Source organism: Erpetoichthys calabaricus, chromosome 1, assembly GCF_900747795.2.
Source record: "Erpetoichthys calabaricus chromosome 1, fErpCal1.3, whole genome shotgun sequence".
NCBI lineage: Eukaryota > Metazoa > Chordata > Cladistia > Polypteriformes > Polypteridae > Erpetoichthys > Erpetoichthys calabaricus.
This window is the reverse complement of record NC_041394.2, coordinates 56870658-56892895: the sequence shown is the minus strand read 5'-3', so window position 1 is coordinate 56892895 and position 22238 is coordinate 56870658. Positions and strand designations below refer to the sequence as shown.

Here is a 22238-nt window from a genome sequence, read left to right as displayed (position 1 = left end):
GGGTGCATACCTTCCCAGTGGCAGAGTAACCATTTAAAAACTCAAATTTAGTAACATAATTCTCTCATTTTACAATGGAAGGGGTACCCTAGACTGGTTCAGGATCTGGACTGGGCATTTAGCTTTAGTGTTGGCTAGCACAGTCATGATATCTCATTCCACTTAATCATCTGTGGGATGTGATGGACCAGACTTTCAAAAGGTAAAGATTCACCACCTTAAACTTACAACAGTTCTGGCATGCATTAAAACCAATGTAACCTAGCATCACTGGGTCATACTTTCAAATCTTTGAATAAAATTTAAACTGTGCCAAGTGCATAATGCAGATAAACATACATACATACATACAAACTCTAATGGTCACTCAGGAGATTCTTCACGCGCCCACAGAGCATCTTATACTATTACTCAAATACTACGTGCTTCAAGTTCAGAGATGTAAAAAAAAATGTTCACTTGAATACAAATTGGATCTACATTGGATTGGTAGCCTAATACAAGATTAGAGCCAGTACGGTGTTGCATTTATTTAGGTAGTTCTCTTTTAATTATGCCCCACCACCACTGTATTTAAGTATGCACTTTATGATCGGGTTGCATTTTAAACAGATTTTATTGATCTAAAGAAAAATTCACCTTTACATTAATATACATAGTGAATTGAAAAGAAATTATCATTTCAGAAGTGTTTCAATAAATCAAGACATGAAACCAGAAAGGTAATTAAAAAATTTATTTTTCCTTCCCACATAAGTATATCTAATGATATAAAAAACATTAGGAACACACAAAACACATAATTAAAATATATAGAATTGTCTGGAATGTGGCAGTACAATGATAAAAAAATGCATTTTAAATAGGTCTTCCTATAAAAATATCCCCACATATTCACTGCTTATAACGTTGATGCAAAGGATGCTAGAATGGCAAAAAATGAGGTAGAAGGCCCATACAAGCAGCATGATAAACGAAATGTAGTGACATGCAGCATCCCTTGCCACCTACCACTGCTGACCTCTGATACCTTGATATAGAAAACACAAAAAAAATATAAAAGGTTGTAACTGGGTTTATATTCCATATGAGCCATTTAAAAATCGGTCAGACCAAAGCAAAAAATAAAAATATTATAATAAGTGTAGGACTAATAAAACATTTTCAAAGTAAAATATTACATTGTACAAACCAAATTAAAACCAATCATATATTAATGTTCATTATTGTGATTTATAAAAATATGCTATATTATAAAAAAGTAATCTTCTCATCTTTAAATCATTAGACATTAATGCTCTGATGACTAGGGCACTAGACATGATAGAATGGACCAAGACAACAACAACACATATGGGCCTGAAAATGTTCATATGTGCATTTTGAGAGAGTTGTCTAAAATTTAAATGCTAGGATAACAAAGACTACCCAATAGTACTATAATGGATACATCATTTGGCTTCTAATTTTGCCCATCAAGAGTTTGCAACATTGTTACAATAAAAAGCAATGTAGAGATTAACTAACATTTAACACAGTTTAACATATTACAAGTGCATATTACAATACTTTAAGATCCATCCATCCATTCATTCATTTTCCAACCCGCTGAATCCGAACACAGGGTCACGGGGGTCTGCTGGAGCCAATCCCAGCCAACACAGGGCACAAGACAGGAACCAATCCCGGGCAGGGTGCCAACCCACCGCAGTACTTTAAGATTCCTACACAAAATAAGCTTAGAGTAGTATCCAAATACGCATGGTAAAATGAATTACATGGAAAAGGCAAATTCATCAATGTAAAATCCTTTGGTGTGGAACCCAAATAAGATGTAAGCAACATTTTTAGTAGTCAGAGACACTGATAGAGGATTTTGCATTGTGTGGATGCTGCTTGGAATCGCAAAATCAAAAAAGAGAAAGTGTTGAGAAGCAGGTTTCTTAACATGCACAAAAACAACTTTAAACTTTGACACCATCAGTAAAGTAAAGCCCATTCTATTAGAAAGAGCCAAATAGAATGGCAATGTGCTTACAGCAAGCTATATTCCTAGGAATTACTCAAGCATTAATTGCAGTTTTAAGTTGTTGCTCATCTCGCCTTTTGTTACAGTTTTTTTTCTTTTAACAGGACTGCAATTCCAGCCCCTAGTTACAATTAAGAATTTCACTGTACATGTGATAATATTGAATAAAACACACATACATGTTTCTAAAAAGGTGTATATTGGTGTTATTTAGAAAAGTATATATGTAAAAGTCATATTTCTAAGATTATCATAGTGTATAATCTCATGATTAAATCAACTCTGCAATCTTGTAGGAAACAAGTGATGAAACTGCTGAACTGTTCAAGGAAATGCTAATAATTGTGATACTCAAAAGTGACAGATTTGTATTTTGGCAATATAAAAACTGAAAAGTCTTGCTAGAAGTACAATATCTAAAAGAAAAACATTCAAGAGGAAGGAAGGACCCACTTTTACAATACAAGTGATCGGCACTGCCAGGAAGAGCAGCAGAATCGCCTCCTGGCAGGGCTAATTTAATACTTGTCTCCGAAGGAAGTTGACAAAATGCTCAAGCAGCAAAGGAACTCTAATGTAGGCAAGCTTAGAGCTATAAAAAGAGGGTGTTGTAAAGGCTGAATTTTATTACATAATCCATTTTCACAGTTAACATCTTTTCAAGGACTACAATATACTATAGATCTGTAGTTCCTATTTTTTTGGAGCATGGACTTTTTACACCACTAAAATGGGGAGTCAAATAGAAATGCTGTTCTTTAAAATCTGTTGTCATTGAAAGTTACAAAAAGGCTCCACACTATGTAATTGAATTTCACTAATTAGGACTGTCAAAGGCAGTTTTGATCCTCAAGTTAAATGAAAATAGAAGACTGCAACATCATGAAGATGGGTGAAGTCCTTGAAGCAATGTTATTCACCCATACTCCAAAAGAATGTTACTGGGCATAATTCATTAAGTGAATTGTATTACTTGATGCCATAAGGACTCAGTAATTTATTCTTTGTTAAAAATTGGCATTTTTTATTTGTTGATAGTCAATATGAGTAAAAAAGTTTTTAAAAAAAAATCTGCCCATGTTTCTTGATCAGCAACAATTTCTCTGTAAAAATGGGTTAGAATGTTACAGTATGAATGAATGCACCAAACATTAGCCCAATTCTAATAACTTGTATTAACTGAATGACAAATATATTTGTTTGTATGTAGAGGATATTTAATTTTCCAAACCCATAACAAAGTCTGGTAATCCAAATAGGTTTGTTGAACATCTTTTGAAGGGATGTCAGGGCTCTTAAGTAGCTCAAGAAATGTACACACTACATATATACATTTAAAATCTACAGTGTAGAAACATTGAAGCAAGTACTTCAACTTTATGCAGTAGGGGGTAGAAGGGGAAACAACATATACAATTATTATTTTAGAGACTGGCTGCTCAAAGATGCCTTGAGTCACTATACCACTCAGCACAAGTCAAGACTTCTCAAAAAAAACAAAGCATTCTGCTTACTTATGCTTTCACAAATAACTTCTAGGTAACGCACTGATGTTCAGTGTAACAGCTAAATTTTACAAGTCTTAATTTTTAAGTTCACTATTTTTCAAAATTACTACTGTATATATAAATATTGTTATTGCTAAAGATGATTTCATAGTATTTCTTTTTAGTTATGTTACTATAGAGCTGGATTGTTTGAACCTAACATAAGGGTATCTTTATAAGTATTAACCTGGATAAGATCCTTCTATGTAGACAGAGTTCATGTATGGTAATAAATGCTATTAAACTATTCATTTACACTAAAGTGTGGTCTAGTTTCCTTTCAAAGGACTCCATGTTCACAAAATGTAATTTTTTGGCAAACTCTATAAAACCAAAATGCCTCGTAGAAAGCATAGTTTCAGGAGTGAATAATAGTTCATTTACTGCTCATATTTTTTTTAGATATGCAAAGTATATCACATTTAAATTTCATTTGACAAACTAAAAACTGAGTAGTACATTAAAAAAGACCATCATTCAAGGCATAACCCTTCAGTACATTGTAGTATTATTAACAGACTAATGCTTCTAGCTTTTCTTAACAAGTAGTATAACTGGAGCAGCAAACTGTTTTTCTTCATGAAACTGGGTATATCAAGTCTGACAGGCACAGGCTTAAAATGTCCATTTCATTGGTTACCTCATTTTTGCCAAAATGCAGCATGTTTAAGTCCTGAACATCTGGGTTCTGTAGCAGACACTTTGATTCATGTTCTCTCAAAACATCATTATAATGCTTCATTTCTCTTTTCAGGTTCTCAATCTCCTTCAGATAGGCTAAATTGGATTTTTCTAGTGTTTCAAGTTCCTGTAAGTAAAACATTAAAAACCATTACTTGAATGTTACTGCCAAAAATGTTGTTAACCTGTTTAAACTGTTGCCTCCGTTACCTTCACATTCAAAAGATAAAAACATACAAGTGGTATTTCAAAAAACACACTTTTCCTAAGACATAGCTTCAGTCAGGCAGCGGTGAAAAAGTATCATATTTAATATATCATAATATTTTCAAACTTCTCGCTATTAATTTATATAGGTATCTAAAAATTTCATTTTTAGCAAAGTTCAATTTAAGAAGATGCAATTCCCTTAAATACGTTTTTAAGTTTTATCAAAGCAAGGCAATCAGATTCTAGTTAATCTCCAGAAATCTTTTTAAAAGAAAAAAATAGAGAGAGAAAAGAATCTACAACAGCTTTAATTGTCACATCTCGACCTCCGTAACACAACAACACCCCAAAACATCCCCATCTTCACCTAGTAGACCTCAAACCAAGCCCAAAAACAAAGACATCTTTGCAGAGGTTCCAATCCATTGAACTAATATTACAGTAGCTAAAGTGTATTTGTCTTAATTAACCGAGCAATGTTATTTTAAACACAAGGATTACACAAATATGGTAATTGTTATTTGTTTATTTAATCACTCTTTTATCATTTCAATATAATTATGTTATTGTGTTATGTCTTTGGTTTTGGATTGTCTATTGAACTTTAATAGTGTCCCGTTTATTAATTATGTTGTTAAGTCTTTTTGTTGTAGTTTTCATTGTTGTCTGTTCCATCTTTTATATTTGGAGCCTAAGGAAGTAAAGCCACCTAATGATACAGCTGGGGTACTGGGTCCAGTAAGCATTTAAGTACAAGCTACAGTTCTCACTGCAGGTTCAGCATTGTGTTGTTTTACTCTTGCAGTTTTTAGATTTTTTCCCACTCATGGCTAGTTTAAAAATCACAAACCATCATACAATTGTGTGCACATGAATGAGTGTTTCCAGTCCGTGTACTTTTTGGTATTTGAAATTTCATTTCAGAAAATATAATTTGAAAAAGAAAAAGAGATGCTTATTTGATTTTCAACTTAAAAGGGAAAAATGAAAAACGCAAAACAATTCTTTTTTCCTTTTGTTCTGTCACACATCAGAAAAGAAAAATGTAAGAAACAAGAACGAGAAAATGCCCTTTATTTATTTTTTCTGAATCAGAAGTTTTTGTAGGTCAACATCCTGGTCAGGTAATGCGCCACTTGCAGCAAACACTGGTCACTGGTGTACAGACTGGACCATCATCATGACGTTGGAACAGTACTCAGATGTGATTTTAGAGATGGCAAAACAAGGCCTGTCATCGAAAATTATATCTGAGCAATCTGTCATATGAACACGGAGAAGTGAGAGGGTTTTCTGAGAGAAATGTTAGAAAGTTTTGCGCAGAGCAAATCTTGAGCTATCGACTCTCTGACACACATTTGGAGATAGAGGTGACAAACTTCAAGGCCATCGATCGATGTGTTGTCAGTAGGACTGTTCGCACGTGTCGTCAAAAATCACACAGAAGAAGAAGTACTTACAGTTTCAGACAACAAAAAGTGTCTGTTTTATTGTTTTTGAGCTATTATACTTTCATTATTTGAATCACAAATAAATCCAGAAAAGTATGTGTAATTTTAAGTTAATGACTGCTATTTGTTACCAGAGAATTAAAAAATTCCTTATTTTCCCTCAATTTATTCTTTAATCAAAAATCAAAATCTGAAAATTCCTTTCATTTTCATTTTTTTTCATTTTTGCTTCTAAAATAAAGTTTAAAATACCAAAAAGTACACGGACTGGGTCCCCACCCATTCTCAAGTATACTTATTTGGTAGGGTATAACACAACAAGCAGTAAATAGCAAGACATTTCCATTATTATGTTGAAGCAGCAAATGAACTACCAGTTAGGAGAGAAAAAAGGGTATTTGCAAATTATATAGAGGTTATGATGACAAAGGTAGAGGCCAGAACAAGTAAGTTATTTGGTACCCTAGGCACTGAGGTTACAGGAAAGTCATTCTGGAGACACTTATGACCAATCTTCAAGTTCTCATGACAAAAGTTAGTTGCAAGGAACTCAAAGACAGTCAGAACTTGCATCTCAACTGGAATCCCGTGACTACAGTACATCTAGAGGAGCGCTCAAGTATTGGATTCAGCTTCTGAAAGAGGTACAGAAGGTTAGATCTTCATAGTCAATAACAGGTAATAAAAAACCTCTGAAGAGGAAAACTCTGTGTAATGTGCCATTGACAAAGACTCCAGTACAGCAAATGAAGTTTCCTCTTGACCAGAAGTGCCAATTACATAGGTTAAAAGTAGCATTAAAAACAAAGGAGTTGGCATGCTCACAAAGGATTTGTAAGGTAAACAATTAGTGGGGCGACGGGATTTATGCATTTTGTGTAAAAACACAAACTTTGTCAAAACTGCATATCCAGGTCTACAATATAGACTATAATCTATTGATTATTTTTCATTAAAAGCACAGGGAATAAAACACTGCAACACTTTTCAAAATGTAGGGGACAAAGAAATACAAAATTGATGTACTTTACTTTAAAAATAATAATTTGCCTCATCAATTAATATGCAAAAATAAAATCAATCAGTTTAGGTCTAAAAGGAATCATTCTGAAAGGGTGCACTAATTTCAATCTCACATAGAGAAAACAAGAGTTTTTTTTTTTTTGTAAAAGAACAATCTCTAGTTTTGGCCATGTAATCTAAACATTATATGCTCACAAAGAAAAATTCCAATTAACCAATCAAGTTGGATTTATAGTTAGTCTTTAACACAGCATTAACATAAATGTAAAAACACTATCCCTTTGTTCATTAATGGTGATGATTGAACTCAGCAGAATTTGCTTCGCTAAATGTTTGCAAACTGCACTGAACTCTCCAAAACGCATTGAAATCAATGGTAAAGGGGGAACTAAACTAGTTTTGAGTGGCTTAGAATGGTTTTTCAAGTGTTCCTGAAGGCTATGGAAGTATCTGCCAGCTATGATGTTGGACTGACTGTGGCCAAGAATATGACCCGAGCTGTGAGGCAGCAATGCTAACCCCTGTGAAATCATACCTCAAACACAAGCGTCTCTGCTGTTTGCGTTTTTAAGGGGGGGGGGGGTGGGTTGCTGAACGCACGCTAAGGAGATGCAGACGGATCAGCTGCTGGTTTACTGCTGCTGCTGCTACTGAGCTGTGTGTTCTGCTTGTCGCGTTGCATATCGATCATTTAAAAGCCTGTACAGCAGCTGTCCTTTTGTCTCACTTTCTTGTCTAGCAGGATGTTAAAGTGACTCCGAGAAATTGTTTGTAAGTAGGGCGTGACGTGCAAGTAGTCTCGCGGGACTTCAAAGTGTCTCTCCGAGATGATCACGTCTCGACCCAAGATTTTTTTCTAATAATATATATATTTATATATATTGTAAAAGACCAGCCTGGCTACAGACAGACACCAAGGATACCCAATGTTCAAAAAGCACACTCTATTTATTTACAGTTCTTTTAGTGCACAACACACAGTACACCAGCCCTCAATTATATTCAGCTCTTTACTTTCCTCTTTCTTTTCTTCTGCCACCTCCACTTCTCTCCCGCAAGCTCCATCCTCTTCCACCTGACTCCGGCTATCTGAATGGAGTGAGGCTGCCCCTTTTATAGTGCACCCAGAAGTGTTCCAGGTGCTTCCCGATTAACCTCTGGCAGCACTTCCAGGTGTGGCGGAAGCGCTGCTTGTGAATCTAGCTCCTCTTCAGGCAGCACTTCCGCCACACCTGGAAGATCTTGTTTCTGGAGCTGTCCAGGCACACCCTGGCGGTGGCCATGGACCCCAACAGGGTTGAGCTTCTGAGCCCCAAGCCTGTGGCCCTGATACAACCCAGGGGGGCTGCCCTCTCATGTCCCAGGGTATAAATTGCCCTTCTCCTAGTTCTCTGCTCCTCTATGTCTCCTGGTAGGGCATGATCCCCGGCCACCCATCACAATATATATATTTAAACAAAGTGGAGGCTTATTTCATTGTTTGAGGTCCCAGCACATATGAACATTCTGTGCATGGCTGCTACAGCTCTGTGATATCAAGATGGCCTTGCAAAAAATCTTGGGTGCTGGAGAACAAAAAAAATGTTCACGTAAGCCAGCCTCAGGGTGAATTTCCAGGACAATATTCAGCAAACAAGGTCACCAGCAAATACAGCATATTCACTTCAAGCCCATGAATACTGTTCACTAGAAAGTAAAATAATACTGAAATGAAATACACAGGTTACCTATTAAAAAATAAGCAATCAAATAGCCCAATGATGGTAATAGCTACTCTACAAAAAAAAAATCTCCAAAATTAATGAAAACAAAAAAGATGAGGTCTGTAGATCTGAGCTAGCCTGGTTTAGAATCATACCAAGGAGGGGGGAAGGGAGTGTTGGGGGATTTCAAACACTGCTTACAGTTTCCACAGTTCCCATTATTATAATTGTAATAGGCAGGAATATAACCAAATGTGTACCCTGTTTCAACATGTTCAGATGGGTTAAGGACATCAAATTTAAAGAGGGGACTTTCCAAATTGCAAGTATAAACATACTTTTTTTAGGTAATGTAGAATGTTTTTTTTCCCCAGTGCTGTTACAAAAAATTACTGCATTTAAGAAAAAAAAAAATCAAACAGGAGTCCATTACTCTCAAAGTTCCGTTGACATTCAATTTCTCTACTTTGAAAACTGACCCTTAGTTGGCACTGGTCCACCAATATAGGCAATAGACACTCAACAGTGAAATAACTAAGAGTTACATAAATCAATCAGACCAAAAAGGCTGAGGTTAATAAAAACCTAAAGTGAAACCATTTTTCCTATAAATAATACAGCTTATTTCATCCTGGAAGGATGTTGTTGCATAACCAGGCATCCTGTTAATACAGACCTTGGAAACCCCCTTATATTAGAGATGGAAATCTCTCCCAGCGTTATTTCTGGTCACATTGCTTATTACAAAAAAGGTTTACAGTATTCCACCAAAAAAAAAACTCATTCCAAGCCCAATTACATATAAAGATCTTATTTCAACTAATAAAACAGAAAAATAACCAGGTATTCCTAGAAATGCATGAGTAATTAGATACTATCTCAGTATATTCAGGCTACAAATCATGTGTGAGCTGTCACTATAGTAGAAGGAATTTGGTAAATATACCAAATTTACCTGACATTAACATCTTATAAATACATATGTTAGAAATATACAGTATAAGATAATTTTCTAGATAACACTCAAATGAATGAAGCTTTGATAGATTGCAAAATTAAAGTGATGAATACCTTTACCTCTAACAAAAAAAAAAAAGGTTTTTAAGAAATATACTACCAATAATGCCAGTACTAAAGAGTCACCTATTGAGCACAATGTTCTACGGAATAGGTATATGCAATTTAGACAAAGGGGACTTCTATTTTTCGCACAATTGAGTTTAAATGTCCTAGGTGTGGCTGTGAGTTTTGTTAACGCATTCGACTTCCTTCCTATAGCATAGATGTGTGGATTAGGATGATGGTTATTCTGATATTGCTCCATTACGAGGATGCAAGCATGTGCACATGAATTCCCAAAGGTGGACTGGTCCCTGCCTAGTGCTCCATGCTGCCAGAACAGACTCCAGTCCCTTGCTGCCACACAAAAATGGACAATATCAAACAGTAATGAATGATATAATGTTGTAATACTACTGGAACTTAACTGGCTTGACTAAGCTTAAGAAGTTGTACTCCTGTTGGAGAATCTGGCACACCTATCACTCCAAGGTAATATTAAGGTAAAAACAGTAATCATTTATACATTCAATTTAGCATTAAGTAATAATACTTAACATAATACCTCTACCAATAACAATTTACAATGTGGAATTTAGTATAAAACTTTATATTACTGTCATTAGTGTATGTATTAAATGTGACCTTGCAACAGTATGCCCAGTGACAATTTTACACAAAACTTAAATTCTGTGTATTTTCTTTCCCTCCTAATTGAAACACAATCTATTAAAAAATACCAATAGCCTACTGTGTTTGGTTATCAATGTTTTGTTTATGTCCCACATCAAAGAACTTCAAGATGCTGGTCTTGGATTAGAAGCCCTTTCACAAAAGACCATTCAGACCCATTGCAGTTTGCCTATCAGGCAAAGATTGGAGTGGAAGATGCAATTATCTTCCTGCTTAACAAGGTTTATTCCCATCTGGACAATACTGACAGCACTGTGAGGACTAATTAATTGATTTTTCTAGTGTCTTCAATATCATTCACCCTTTCCTGCCAGAAGAGGAAAGTTCAGAGATATGCTCGTGGATGACCCTGTGGTGTACTGGATAACAGGCTTTCTGTCCAGCAGAACACAGTTTTTACGAGGCTCAAGTACTGTGGCTCTGATGTGGATGGGAGCACCAAAAGAAACAGTCCTGTCACCTTTGTTGTTCACCCTGTACACTTCAGACTATAAATATAACACCAGGAATATAGGAATCAAGCAGACAACTTTGTTTTGTGGTGTACAAAAAATTGTTTTCAGCCTAACATTTCAAAAATTCATTTTTTTTAATCTGGCTTTCCAGTAATTAAAATCATAATATAATTATCTGATTATAACTTTAGTTCTTTGATGCATTAGTAAATACCTTGAATTAATCCATTGCAGTTTTTTGTCTCCCATCCTGTGTGCTGCCACTATGCACCACCCACACCTGCTCAAAACACACTATTTTGCAGTCACCTGGGGTACTGGAGGAAATGAGGAGGACATGGATACCTTTATTATCGACTGTGCTAATTGTATCAACTATGCCCAGTGGAGGGTGGGCAACCAGCTGGCCTCGGTCATTCTGACTTGCATGATGCTGAAACTGATTACCATCAAACCTAACTACTTGATTTGTTTGCTTCTGTCTTCCGACCATGTCCCTCCAGAGGTTTATTTTTCTCCTATCATAGGAGATTTTTGTTTTCTAATCACATTCAGGAATCAAGATTTCTATCTACATCCTAAATTAGCTGAAACCACTATGGACCGTTTTATTTGGATTGGTTTGTATCTTTTCATTAACTTTAATAACATCAAACTGTTTCTGCTCAATGGGTTGACATGTACATATGCCTAGGTAAAATGTAGATATATACTGTATATATTTATTTTTATATATATTATTTAGATCTGGTTGTTCTATTGTCAACCTTAATGTATAAGTATTTTAATTAGAAAATATTTTTTCAGATAAGAGTGAAGATTTATTTTGCACTTTAGTGGTTACATTTTTCTTAACAATACCTGGTTGATTGTGCATTTAGTATACTTACATTTATTAGAAATTATGACAATATTAATTAATGATAACAATCCAAGTAAATGGGATATATCTTTGTTTTTGTTGATTTATCTGGGGAAAACACCTTGAGTTGCACGTAAATGTAGGATAAGGTGCTAGAAAAGTAATTATTACCATTAGCAAAACCAAGGAAATGGCTATTGATCTTCACACCAAAGAACCTCCACTCTCCATCATCATTCAGGGAGTGGATGTGGTACAAGTACCTACATAAGAGAGGGCAGAGCAGACATTTGTTTTTTGGAGAATTCATTTATTTAATGTGGGTAGTGCCATCTTTTACATGTTTTACAGCCTTAACAGAGGCCCAGTGAATGAATCAACAACCTGATTAAGGTAGGCAAGCTCACTCATGGGGCACACACTCAATTAGCCAAGGAGAGAATGAAGACAAAACTGTATGCAATTATGAAGTTAGGGAACATGTGTAGCATTAACACACAATTATTAAGCACCTATAGCCAATTAATTATTCATTATTAAGAATTTCATTCACACTTTCTGTTTGCTACATTAACTGATGTCTTTGAATAAGCAGTCCCAACTTATATCATCTTTATACTTGAATATATGAGGAAGTCTTGATAAATATATAAACTTGGATAGTTTAGAAACTGTTTACTATAGGTAAAACTTTAGGATTACATAGGACAAGGGACTGATTGCAAAAAGTGGTTTCCCTTATTGTTTCCCAAAATGCCATGTTTTTAGCCCTAAAGAACAATTCAAAGATATGAAATTGTATCAAAAGCATGACAACACCATAGCCAATAATCCTCAAATCCTGTGCCTACGAAGAGGTGCAGTAATACCAGTCAGGCTAGTTGGATATCTATATTTGCATATAAAGTCTTTTGTTTATTTGTTTGTATCAGTTTCTACCCATGTTTTACTCTTACACTCAAAAGTAAAGTAGAAGTAGAAGTAGAAGTACAGTCATTCAAGCTGGTGTTGACTCTCCTTGTATTGAGCCACTAAATATAAGGAAATGAATGGGGAATTGTATAATAAAATGTAAAAATGTAAAATAAATAAATAAATACACACGCACGCACACACACACACACACACACACACACACACACACACACACACAAATTACCTTTGGGGAGTTTGCTTTCTTTTTTTATAGAACCATGTAATTCCAGTCTATTACAGCTGCAGCAGTAGGCAGTCTTAAAACCAAAAGCTAAATTATGCCTATGAAGAAAACTGCTGCTCCACATTTACCCTTATTTAAATTTTTCATTTTCCAACAAAATATTGCCACTGATTTATATCACCTTTCAGTTAAATGTTCTAAGACAGGTCAAATTCTTTCTAAAAGTTTTACTTTAAAGCTGACAGTGCTGTCAATCATACGCTACGAATTAGCAGCAAATCAGCAAGTCATTGACAGCATCACAAGGCGCAGGAAACAAAATCATCAAGGCGATATCATATTCAGCGATGTTGGCTCACATACCTTGAATTTCACTACAGGTCCGCCGTATTTTTCTTTGTGGATTGCCCACCTGCATTCGAATGAAAGGATTCTGCGATAGAAGGACCCCCCCCCCCCCCCCCCCCCCATTTAGCATTAGTTCCTGCTATCCCCAGCCCCCTGGCCCTTAAGTACATTTTAATGAGGCTAGAGATCTGCACTGGCAATCGGATGGTTGCTGGTTCGAATCCCGTAAATGCCAAAAGTGACTCTGCTCTGTTGGGCCCTTGAGCAAAGTCCTTAACCTGCAATTGCTGAGCGCTTTGAGTAGTGAGAAAAGCGCTATATAAATGCAAAGAATTATTATTATTATTATTAAATGAAGATATGAAAAATCAGTTTTGCAGGAACTCTGTTTCACCATCACGTTTACAGTAGCTTGATAATCGTCAGTCAAAAAAACCAAAAAAAAAACAAACACTCAATCGGTAGCAACCCATAAACAGGTAATCTGGCTGTATTCAATACTCTGTAGCCTTAACAAGATTTTACCCGCAGGCATCGCATGCTGCACAAGTACAACCCTAACCAAGTTTCTGAATAAACACTGTCTTAAAACCGCGGGACATTCCTGGACAGGTTATAAAGGAAAAGGATCTTAACCTGATGCAAGACGTCCGCTCTCTCAGTCTGTTTTTTCCGACTTTTCTGAGCTGCCGCTCGATTCCTTTCACGTCTTTTAATCTTTCTGTCGGATGGTTTTAAAGTCTAAAAAAAAAATCAAAGAATCGCAAAAAAAAGCATCAAAGATATTATTAGCATTATGTAATAGTCGCTTCCTACAACTACACAATAATAACCAAGTGAATACGCTTCCTATTATTACCGAATCTGATAATGTTCCTTGGGAACTGTCATCTTCAGCTGTCATCTGAGATAAAAGGTCAGCACCCGGAGAATTCATAAAAATCAGCATTTCTACTTCTTCAGGTAAAAAGATAAGCGAAAGCTGCTAATTCTTGAAACGATGCTACCAGCACTCCGCAAACATCATCAGCTCTGCGTACTTCTCGGTGGTCACTCGCTGAATGAGCATACAACTTCAAGCCAGGCATTTCTTATAACCATCAGTCTTTGATAGTTTCGGTTTATTCTAAACGCAGGCATTAACCAGAAGGAACAGCAATAAAGCCTTTCAAGAATTCACGTGGTTAAAAGATCTGGGGTCAGCTCCGCCTTTTGTAGGTTGTTTCCTGTAGTGAGCTGCTTTCAGACAAGATTGTACAGGCACGCTTGTTCTCGTCTTCGTCTCTGTACTTGACTGCTTAACTTTGTGTCAGGACGATTCAAATCGAAATTTACATTTCAAAATTATTTAAAAAAATAGATTTTTTTTAAACCAGTATCAGCCTTTTAATTCCAGCTATTGTGTTGCTCTGAGAATTCTCTGACGATCCCGGCTTCTTTCACATGTTATGAAGGCATGGTGAACTGAAATATATAATTGGTTGAGAGTGCCCCGATAATTCCAGATGAGTTCCTCCGTTGCACAATTACTACAAAGATAAGCTTTATTAGCCCACAATCCTGTATTGGAAAAGGTGAGCTCACAGCATGGAGGCAGCGATAACCCCTAACAAGAACGTAATGTACGCTCAGTGCACCACGTAAACGTATTGTAAAGAGAGTAGCGTATGATCGATAAGAACTCTTTTAAGACATCAAGGGTTAGCGATTTGCGAATCATTTTTGTGAGCATGCCCTTACGGTGTGGCCCAGGCTGGATGCCCTTCACCCTTTACCACCACTGATGCAGTGTTAGCTTTATGTACAGTATATGTGAGGCAGAATATACATTTTATTTGTAACTTTAATCAAAAACATCCATTTTCTGCAGCTGCTTTGTCCAATTAAATATGTCATTATTAGGTGCAAGGCAGGAACCATCTCTGGACAGAGTACCAGACCATCCCAGTTTAAATGCCATACATTGAGCATACTACATCTATTACAGTTTGCAGGTGATTTAAGTGACCACGTGGAGGCACAGTGGTTGGCTACTACTGTACAGATCCAGAGTCCTTGTTTGAATTCTGGCTCTGTCACAGTGTAAAGTCAATATGTTTTCCCCATGTCACTGGATTTTTTCAACAGGTACTTTGGCTTTCATCCAGCTCCCCAAAGACGTGCATGTTAGTGTAACTGGCAACTCTAAATGTTTCCTTGTGCAACTTACTGTTAGTGTGCACACAATTGACTGGTATGTCAGGAAGATTGTGGGGGATTCTCCTCCTCAAAGTGCTACTGGATAAGGGTCCAGCTCCCATGACTCAGAACTGAACTAAGCTGGTGAGAAAATGGATAGATGGATGTATTATTTTACAAGTACGTGTATATGACAGCAATAATTTTACACTGAAAATCGTATTTAAACTAGATATGTTACAATTTTCTAAGGCAATGAGTCTTGGTTATAGTGCCATTAATTTTTTTCTGTGTACAATATTTGTTTTTTGTTTTTATTTTTTACCAGAGTCTTATACTATTAGTTCACTGGTGCTCCTTATTCTTCAACATTCTACATACAATTGCCTATAAGTAAGACATTTGTGCCGTAAGTCATTTCTTGCTTTTCCTTATGATGGACTTTAGCTTGGCTTTTTTTAACGATTATAGGAAGACACACTTTTACAGGAAACTATTATTTTTATTTCAAATAAACAATTAGTAGGAATAATGGGAATTAAAGGGTATACATATCCTTTCACCCTCTAGCATATCCTGTAAAAATGGTAGATTTCTTCAGATTTGAATGTAATGCTTTTGTCTGTAATCTTGTGTCGTCACAAAGTTTGGAGGGTTTAGATTAAAAGTAACAAACACTAAATTATTGTTTACGTGAACTTATTGTATGCAGCATTGACTTTTACTGACTGCATATTTACATAGGACATACAATAAATTGAATGTTTTAAGCCTTGTACAGAAAGGAACAAGTGAAATGAAATAATACGGTGAACTATGCACAATGTCCCAGTGTTTAAAGTGGAACCAAATTACTGGCAGTACTCTGTTTGGTCAGTGTCTTTCTCCTTCTCACCCTTCACTGGTACTTTTACATGATATATTACTCAATACACCAGTAGCAGCCCACTAAAAAGTACAGCAGTGTCCAGGGCTTGAATTGGGCTGGTATGTTGTATCGGGACTTCATTGTTTCTGCTTTGTGAACTGGAGCATAGTGGGACATCGCAGTCCGACCTCCATGGTGACACCACAGTTCTTTGCATTATTGTGTTTATTTCTTTCTCCCCCACTCCATTGTTTGAAGTATATGTACTGTATATAAAAGCAATCAGCAAACCACGTGGTTCAACTCCCTTTCATATTTGTATGTATTTTAAACAGCAACACGAGGAATAAGAAGAAGCCTGCAGATTAGGGAGCACTGCGGGCACCCAAGGAGGCAACTTGATAAGTATGTCTTCTTTGAGCTTCATGAAACTTTCAGATTTCTTTTCTTTCTGGTCGTGGCCTACATTTGCAAAAAGTTGAGAGCCCTACTTCTCTGTCAGATTCCTTTGCGGTACTCATCAGAAAAATGGACATGGTCCCTAAAAATAGTCCACTCATAAAACATTATTATTAACAAATTAATAACGTGTTGGCTAATTTTCTTTTTTATGCAACATTATAAAATTTAATTTAAACCAGTCAAAGTGTTTTTGAAATTTAGTGGTATTTTATTATTCTATTGTTGGGGGTTTTCCCATATATATTTATATATTGAAATTTATATATTGAAATGTCCTTTCTTAGCAGATGGCTACTGCCCTTAATGTACCATCCTTCCAAATTTGAGCTAATTCAAAGGGAAATTGGGTTTTTGTTAGTGAGTGAGTGAGTAAGTCAACTTTCAATTATACACAGTATATACTGTAGATAGGTATTATCTTAAAATTCAGAAGAATGTTTATTTTCTGATTATAACGAGTGTATTTGTTCTTCAGCCAAGGATTAATCGATAGATTTAAAGATTATTGTGTTCAAATACCTATTTTTTGAACTAGCTCATTTAGTTGCTGGATTATGGGAAGCCTAGTCATGTTTGAAACAGAAATCAACTTTTGGCAGGGCCCATTCATTCAGAAACTCACACTCATTCCGTTTAGAGTTGCCAGTCAAATGCATTTCAGAGATCTCAAAGTGGCCTGGCTTTTATTTTAGGATATTTCAAAATGTAATCTGTACAGTATCCTAAAAGACACTTCAGTATCTTCAGATTGACTAACATTTGAGATATTTAAAATACATTTTAGGTATCTCAAATACATTTTTGCTTGCTGTATTTTTTTATTATTTGTTTCTGGTTTCTTATCTTTTTAAATACTATAAAGTGTCATTTAGTATGACAAAGATGTTACATAAATAAAAAGTATTATTAGTAGTAGTAATGTTAAAATAAGGTTCTCCTCCATTGTAAGAGCTTATAAAATACAACAATAAATCTCTCTGTTTATCAGAAGTGTCTATGTTTATCAATTATCACCTATGCCTTTTGTGATTGATATTGAACTACTAGCAATCCACCTCCAGAAGCAGTCAGAGATAAAGGAATACTAAGGGAAGGGCTTGAACATAAAATATTACATTATGTAGAAGACATGTCGCTTCATATCTCAGACCCATATTCATCAATGACATTTGTATTACATTGATTAGGAGAATTTAATAAGATCTTCCAGTTCAAATTTAATTTGAATAAAATAATGTCTTCCAAGTGAAGTATTTTGCACGCCACACTAGGTTGGATCACTTTTTGTTGAACTGTTGATTGTATTAGTCACATATTAGAATGGCTGATACACAGAGATCTAAAGCCGAAGATGATATAGCACCATAAAACTTTCACCTCTATTACTTGGCTTTGCACAATAACTCATTGAAAATTGAAATCCATTAAACTACACCTACTTGATGAGCCATGAGAAACAAATGCTATTCTAAATCTTTTTTGAATAATTTACTCTGTGCTACAGCCAACAATATATTTAATATAACAGCAATCAGATGGTCTGGCACTTACTAAAGATTTGCATAATACATTTTAAAGCAGAGAATGTCTTATCTGTTGCCCCTAAATATGGTAATCAGCTGTTTTAGCCTTCATTAACACAAGTAGTATTCAATTTATGAAAATTACTAAGGATTGTATCATTTTGAGATTTTTATAATGTATTTGAATGTTTTGAACTAATAAACTGTAAATGTAATTTTCTAGTGATACACTACAGTATTTTTATACACAAATTGAAAACTCTGTTTAAAAAAACCTTTTCAGCTTTCCTCATCTTTCATCTACATCCACTCCTGAGGTGATACTGGTTAATCTGAATGAGGATTTAGACAGCATCTCCAGGCTATACAAAACAAAACCTTAACAAATGTACTCCTTATTGATCCAAAGAAACGATTGGAAAAAGGACCTCTCAGTTAAAACTTCAGAAAGGGAATAGAATTCCATCTGTTATAAAATACATTGTAGTTCAATATGTGCCAAGCAAGACATAATGCATTTGAAAAGTTTTCATTATTCACATGTACTGTATCGGTAAAATATACTCTACAACATACAACCTGAGAGTGATGTCATCAGGCGCATACCTCTTTAAACCATATGATCTGGAAATGTCCTACACTTTTGAGTAAACAATATTTCTACTGTATAGTAGCCTTGGATTTTAAAATAAATTCTAACTCATTAGCAGGTATGTTGGAATAAAAAGAATATATAAAAGTGCGCTTTGAAAAATTGTTTGAAATGTATTATACCATATATGCATTTTTTTGTTTAACTAGGAGAATTATATTCCACCATCTACTGTATAACTCACTGGCAAAGTAATGGTTTTATACCAAGGGTACTCAATTACAGTCATGCAGGTGTGTAGTGGTTTCAGGGTTTTACTTTAACCAGTTTCTTAATTTGAAACCATTTATTTACTAATAAATCAATTTTTGGGCTTTGTTTTAGTTAATTTGCTTGTTACACTTCAGAAACCATAAGTGCCTATGTTTGTTTTAAACTGCTGCATTTAAGTTTTAATTGTTACCTGTTTTTTTTTTTAACCAGCCATCGGCTAATAATGAATTGCAAATGATAAAGGAAACACCAGCTCTCCAGCCAGCATGCCTGCATTTAACTCTGTGTATATGCATCAAATGAAGACTGGAGTGAGACAAGTTTGTGTAATGTCTGCATTGCTCTTAAATCTGATCATTTCTGTTATTTGCAAACAACAGAAGTTGAACTAAGAGGCATCAGGTGGCATCATTTCTACACTTGAAAATTTTGGTTTTGGTGATGGCATTGTGCTGCTTTCACGCACATGCAGTAGAAGGCCAACCATTTTAACATCTTGACCCAGCAAGTAGGGAAGAAAGCAGGAAACAGAAACTGAATTCATGACCCTTAATATTAGCAGTTCAGCACCTGTTAAAATGTTTTGAATGAACTTTCCCAAGGTTTACATACGTTGCAGTATAGTCAGAGAAAATGGAGGAGTAAGCAGAGACATCCAGAGTAGATTAAACAAGGCTGGGAACACCTTCACAAAACTCACAACATTTGGAGGTTATCACAGTGTGGCACCTGCACCAAAATGAAGCTGTATCAGTGTAGTGTTTCATCAACTCATTTATACAGTGCTAAATGTTAGAGAATAACAAAAGGTAACCTGAATTCCAGCATTCCACAGCAGACGCCTGATGAGAATTAAGCACATATTTTGGTCAAAGAAACAAAAGTTGAAGGCTTTTGTTGCTGCCCTACATGACAGAAGGCAGGTATCATAAAGTAAAAAAAATATGTAAGTATTTAAGAGGGACAAACAAATTCTTATTCATGCTCCCACTTTGGTTAAAAACGCATGTAACACAAAGTAGAATGAAAATGAAACATTTCCACTGTTATTTTTGAAGATGGTGCTGAAAGAAGAAGAAGAAGTTGTACCTTGTTTTACTTTGCTTATAGTTAATATTTTTAGGAGGCCTAAAACAAACTGACTGTAGTGAATTAAAATTGCTGATCTTTTAATGTATATATGGTATGATATGAATATAGTGTTGTGTATATATATTGTGCTTTGTTTTATACAGTATATGTAAGTCAGTGGAGCACATTGAGTCTGTTAACTCCAGAGAGCAGTGAGAACTGTTCTATGTAAGTGTAATGCATGATAAATTACTGGAAACAATCTTTCATTGTTTTAAATTGTACTTTTTTGTTTTGTTATTAAGCCAGGTTATCATTGGCATTTTAGATTTTAAGGTCTATTTGTAATTGTCCTTTTTAGTTTTTTTATATCTCTGCATTTGATTAGATTTTCTTTAAATTCAATTTCTGTTTTATGCCCTTTTCTCTCTTCCTACCTTCGTACTGTCAAATCCACCATATCTTTTTTCCACATATCACAGCTATAGCTTACTGTGCATGATATGTAATCTTATGAAATATTTCTTTATATACTCATTTCACAAGCAGTTACTCATAGACTGTGTCCAAACAAACTACCAAAACTCTTTATTACATTCTCATTTTAGGAAAGCGATTACTGTTGCATTTGTGTATGCCACACCCTGTACAAGATTATTATGTAAAATAGGCTTCTATGCTTTCATGAAACAGATGTATGGGTGTATTTAGTAAAGAATCCATTCTTCAAATGCAGTTGTCTCTTCAGATTATGCTTGGAGCTTTCATTTGAAGAAAAGTGTCAGAAAGAGGTAAGGTATACATTTGACCACAAAAATACAATATTTGTGAAGCAGTGAAATACTGACCTGGTGAGCTGAGCCAAACAATAATAAGTCCTGTATGACATATATGGTTTTCCTACCAAAAAAAAAAAAATGCAGAAATGGTACAATAGTATACCGGTTAGGACTGCTTCCCTATAACTTGAAGAATTTGGTTTTAACTCCCAGGCAAATTGGCATGGATTTGGATTTTCCTTGTGTCTGAGCAGTTTTGTCTCTAGGTACTCTGCTGTGCTTCCTTTGTAGGGCAGAGTAGGCATTGCTTGTTCTGTTAGGCTTTTAGTGGCACACAAGACCTGTTAAGACAGCAGATTTAACAGGGTTGTTGAAGTCCAGCCTCATGTTTCCCAAACCTACATTTCAGAAAGTGGCTAAACTGCAGATCGTGCCAGAATCAACCTGTACTTCATCTGATGACAAAGATGTATATCAGCATAGCATTTATCAGCATTTTTGCAGAAGTCTGTCTCTGACCAGAAGGCCTCAAATTAGCACCCAAGTGGAAATAAATATCTATAATTCAGCGAGTGACAACTGTGATGTACAAAATAACATGCTTATGTGCACGCTCTGATTTTATAAATGGAGTTGCCTTTAACTTAATCATGACAGGTTGTACTTTTATACAAAAACTAGGTGCACTCACCTCTTGTGGGGAAAAAGCAGTGGGAGCTATATCGGTCACTCTCCAAAATGTCCTCTAGCACTCTCTGAAATATGCTTCCTGAACCTAAATCTGATGAGCCACTTCCTCTTTGGGGAGCTGAACACTAACAATATTTGATATTTGACTTTTGGCTGATCAAGCCAAAGCCAAATCTGGTATCAGTCAGTACCTGATGAGGAGAAAGGGCATACCAATGACTTTCAAATAATTACTTTACCCAGATGTTTGGGTAATATTTATCAAATCTAAAGACATGCCCTATTAAACCAACTAACCAGCATATTATTTTATATAAGCAGAGCCGCAGCTACAGCAACCAGACCTTGACAAGAAATGGTAAAAAGAACCCTTGCCTGCCACAAACGTATGTGAAATTTCATAGTCATGTATTCTGAAACACTCTCTCAAAAATAAGCCAAACCGGTATGTATTTCATGACTCTAAAATGTAAGAAACATCAAATTGATCTTGTAGAGCCCCTTATTGTCCAACAATTCAAAATGTATACAGGTGATACATATCTTTTTGTTAAAGTAATCCTGAAACTATGCAGTATTTTT

At 35.5% G+C, this 22238-nt stretch overlaps 1 protein-coding gene across 1 annotated transcript; it reads right to left on the bottom strand.

Moving 5' to 3' along the window:
• Positions 1-778: 778 nt before the first annotated feature.
• On the bottom strand, positions 779-14407 carry LOC114650464 (basic leucine zipper transcriptional factor ATF-like 3). The gene is made up of 3 exons (XM_028800119.2): positions 14080-14407; positions 13857-13961; positions 779-4384 (listed from the first exon to the last, which is right to left on the bottom strand). Exons 1-3 carry the CDS (start codon positions 14167-14169, stop codon positions 4154-4156), a joined length of 426 nt encoding a protein of 141 aa, XP_028655952.1. The 5' UTR covers positions 14170-14407; the 3' UTR covers positions 779-4153.
• Between the last annotated feature and the right edge of the window lie 7831 nt (positions 14408-22238).

Coding starts and splice junctions, on each gene's coding strand:
- LOC114650464 (XM_028800119.2), bottom strand. CDS start 14,169: ATGCTGATTTTTATGAATTCTCCGGGTGCTGACCTTTTATCTCAGATG. Junction 13,962..14,079: donor AAGGAACATTATCAGATTCG/GTAATAATAGGA, acceptor TTTTTTTTTTAG/ACTTTAAAACCATCCGACAG. Junction 4,385..13,856: donor GAGCGGACGTCTTGCATCAG/GTTAAGATCCTT, acceptor TTTTACTTACAG/GAACTTGAAACACTAGAAAA.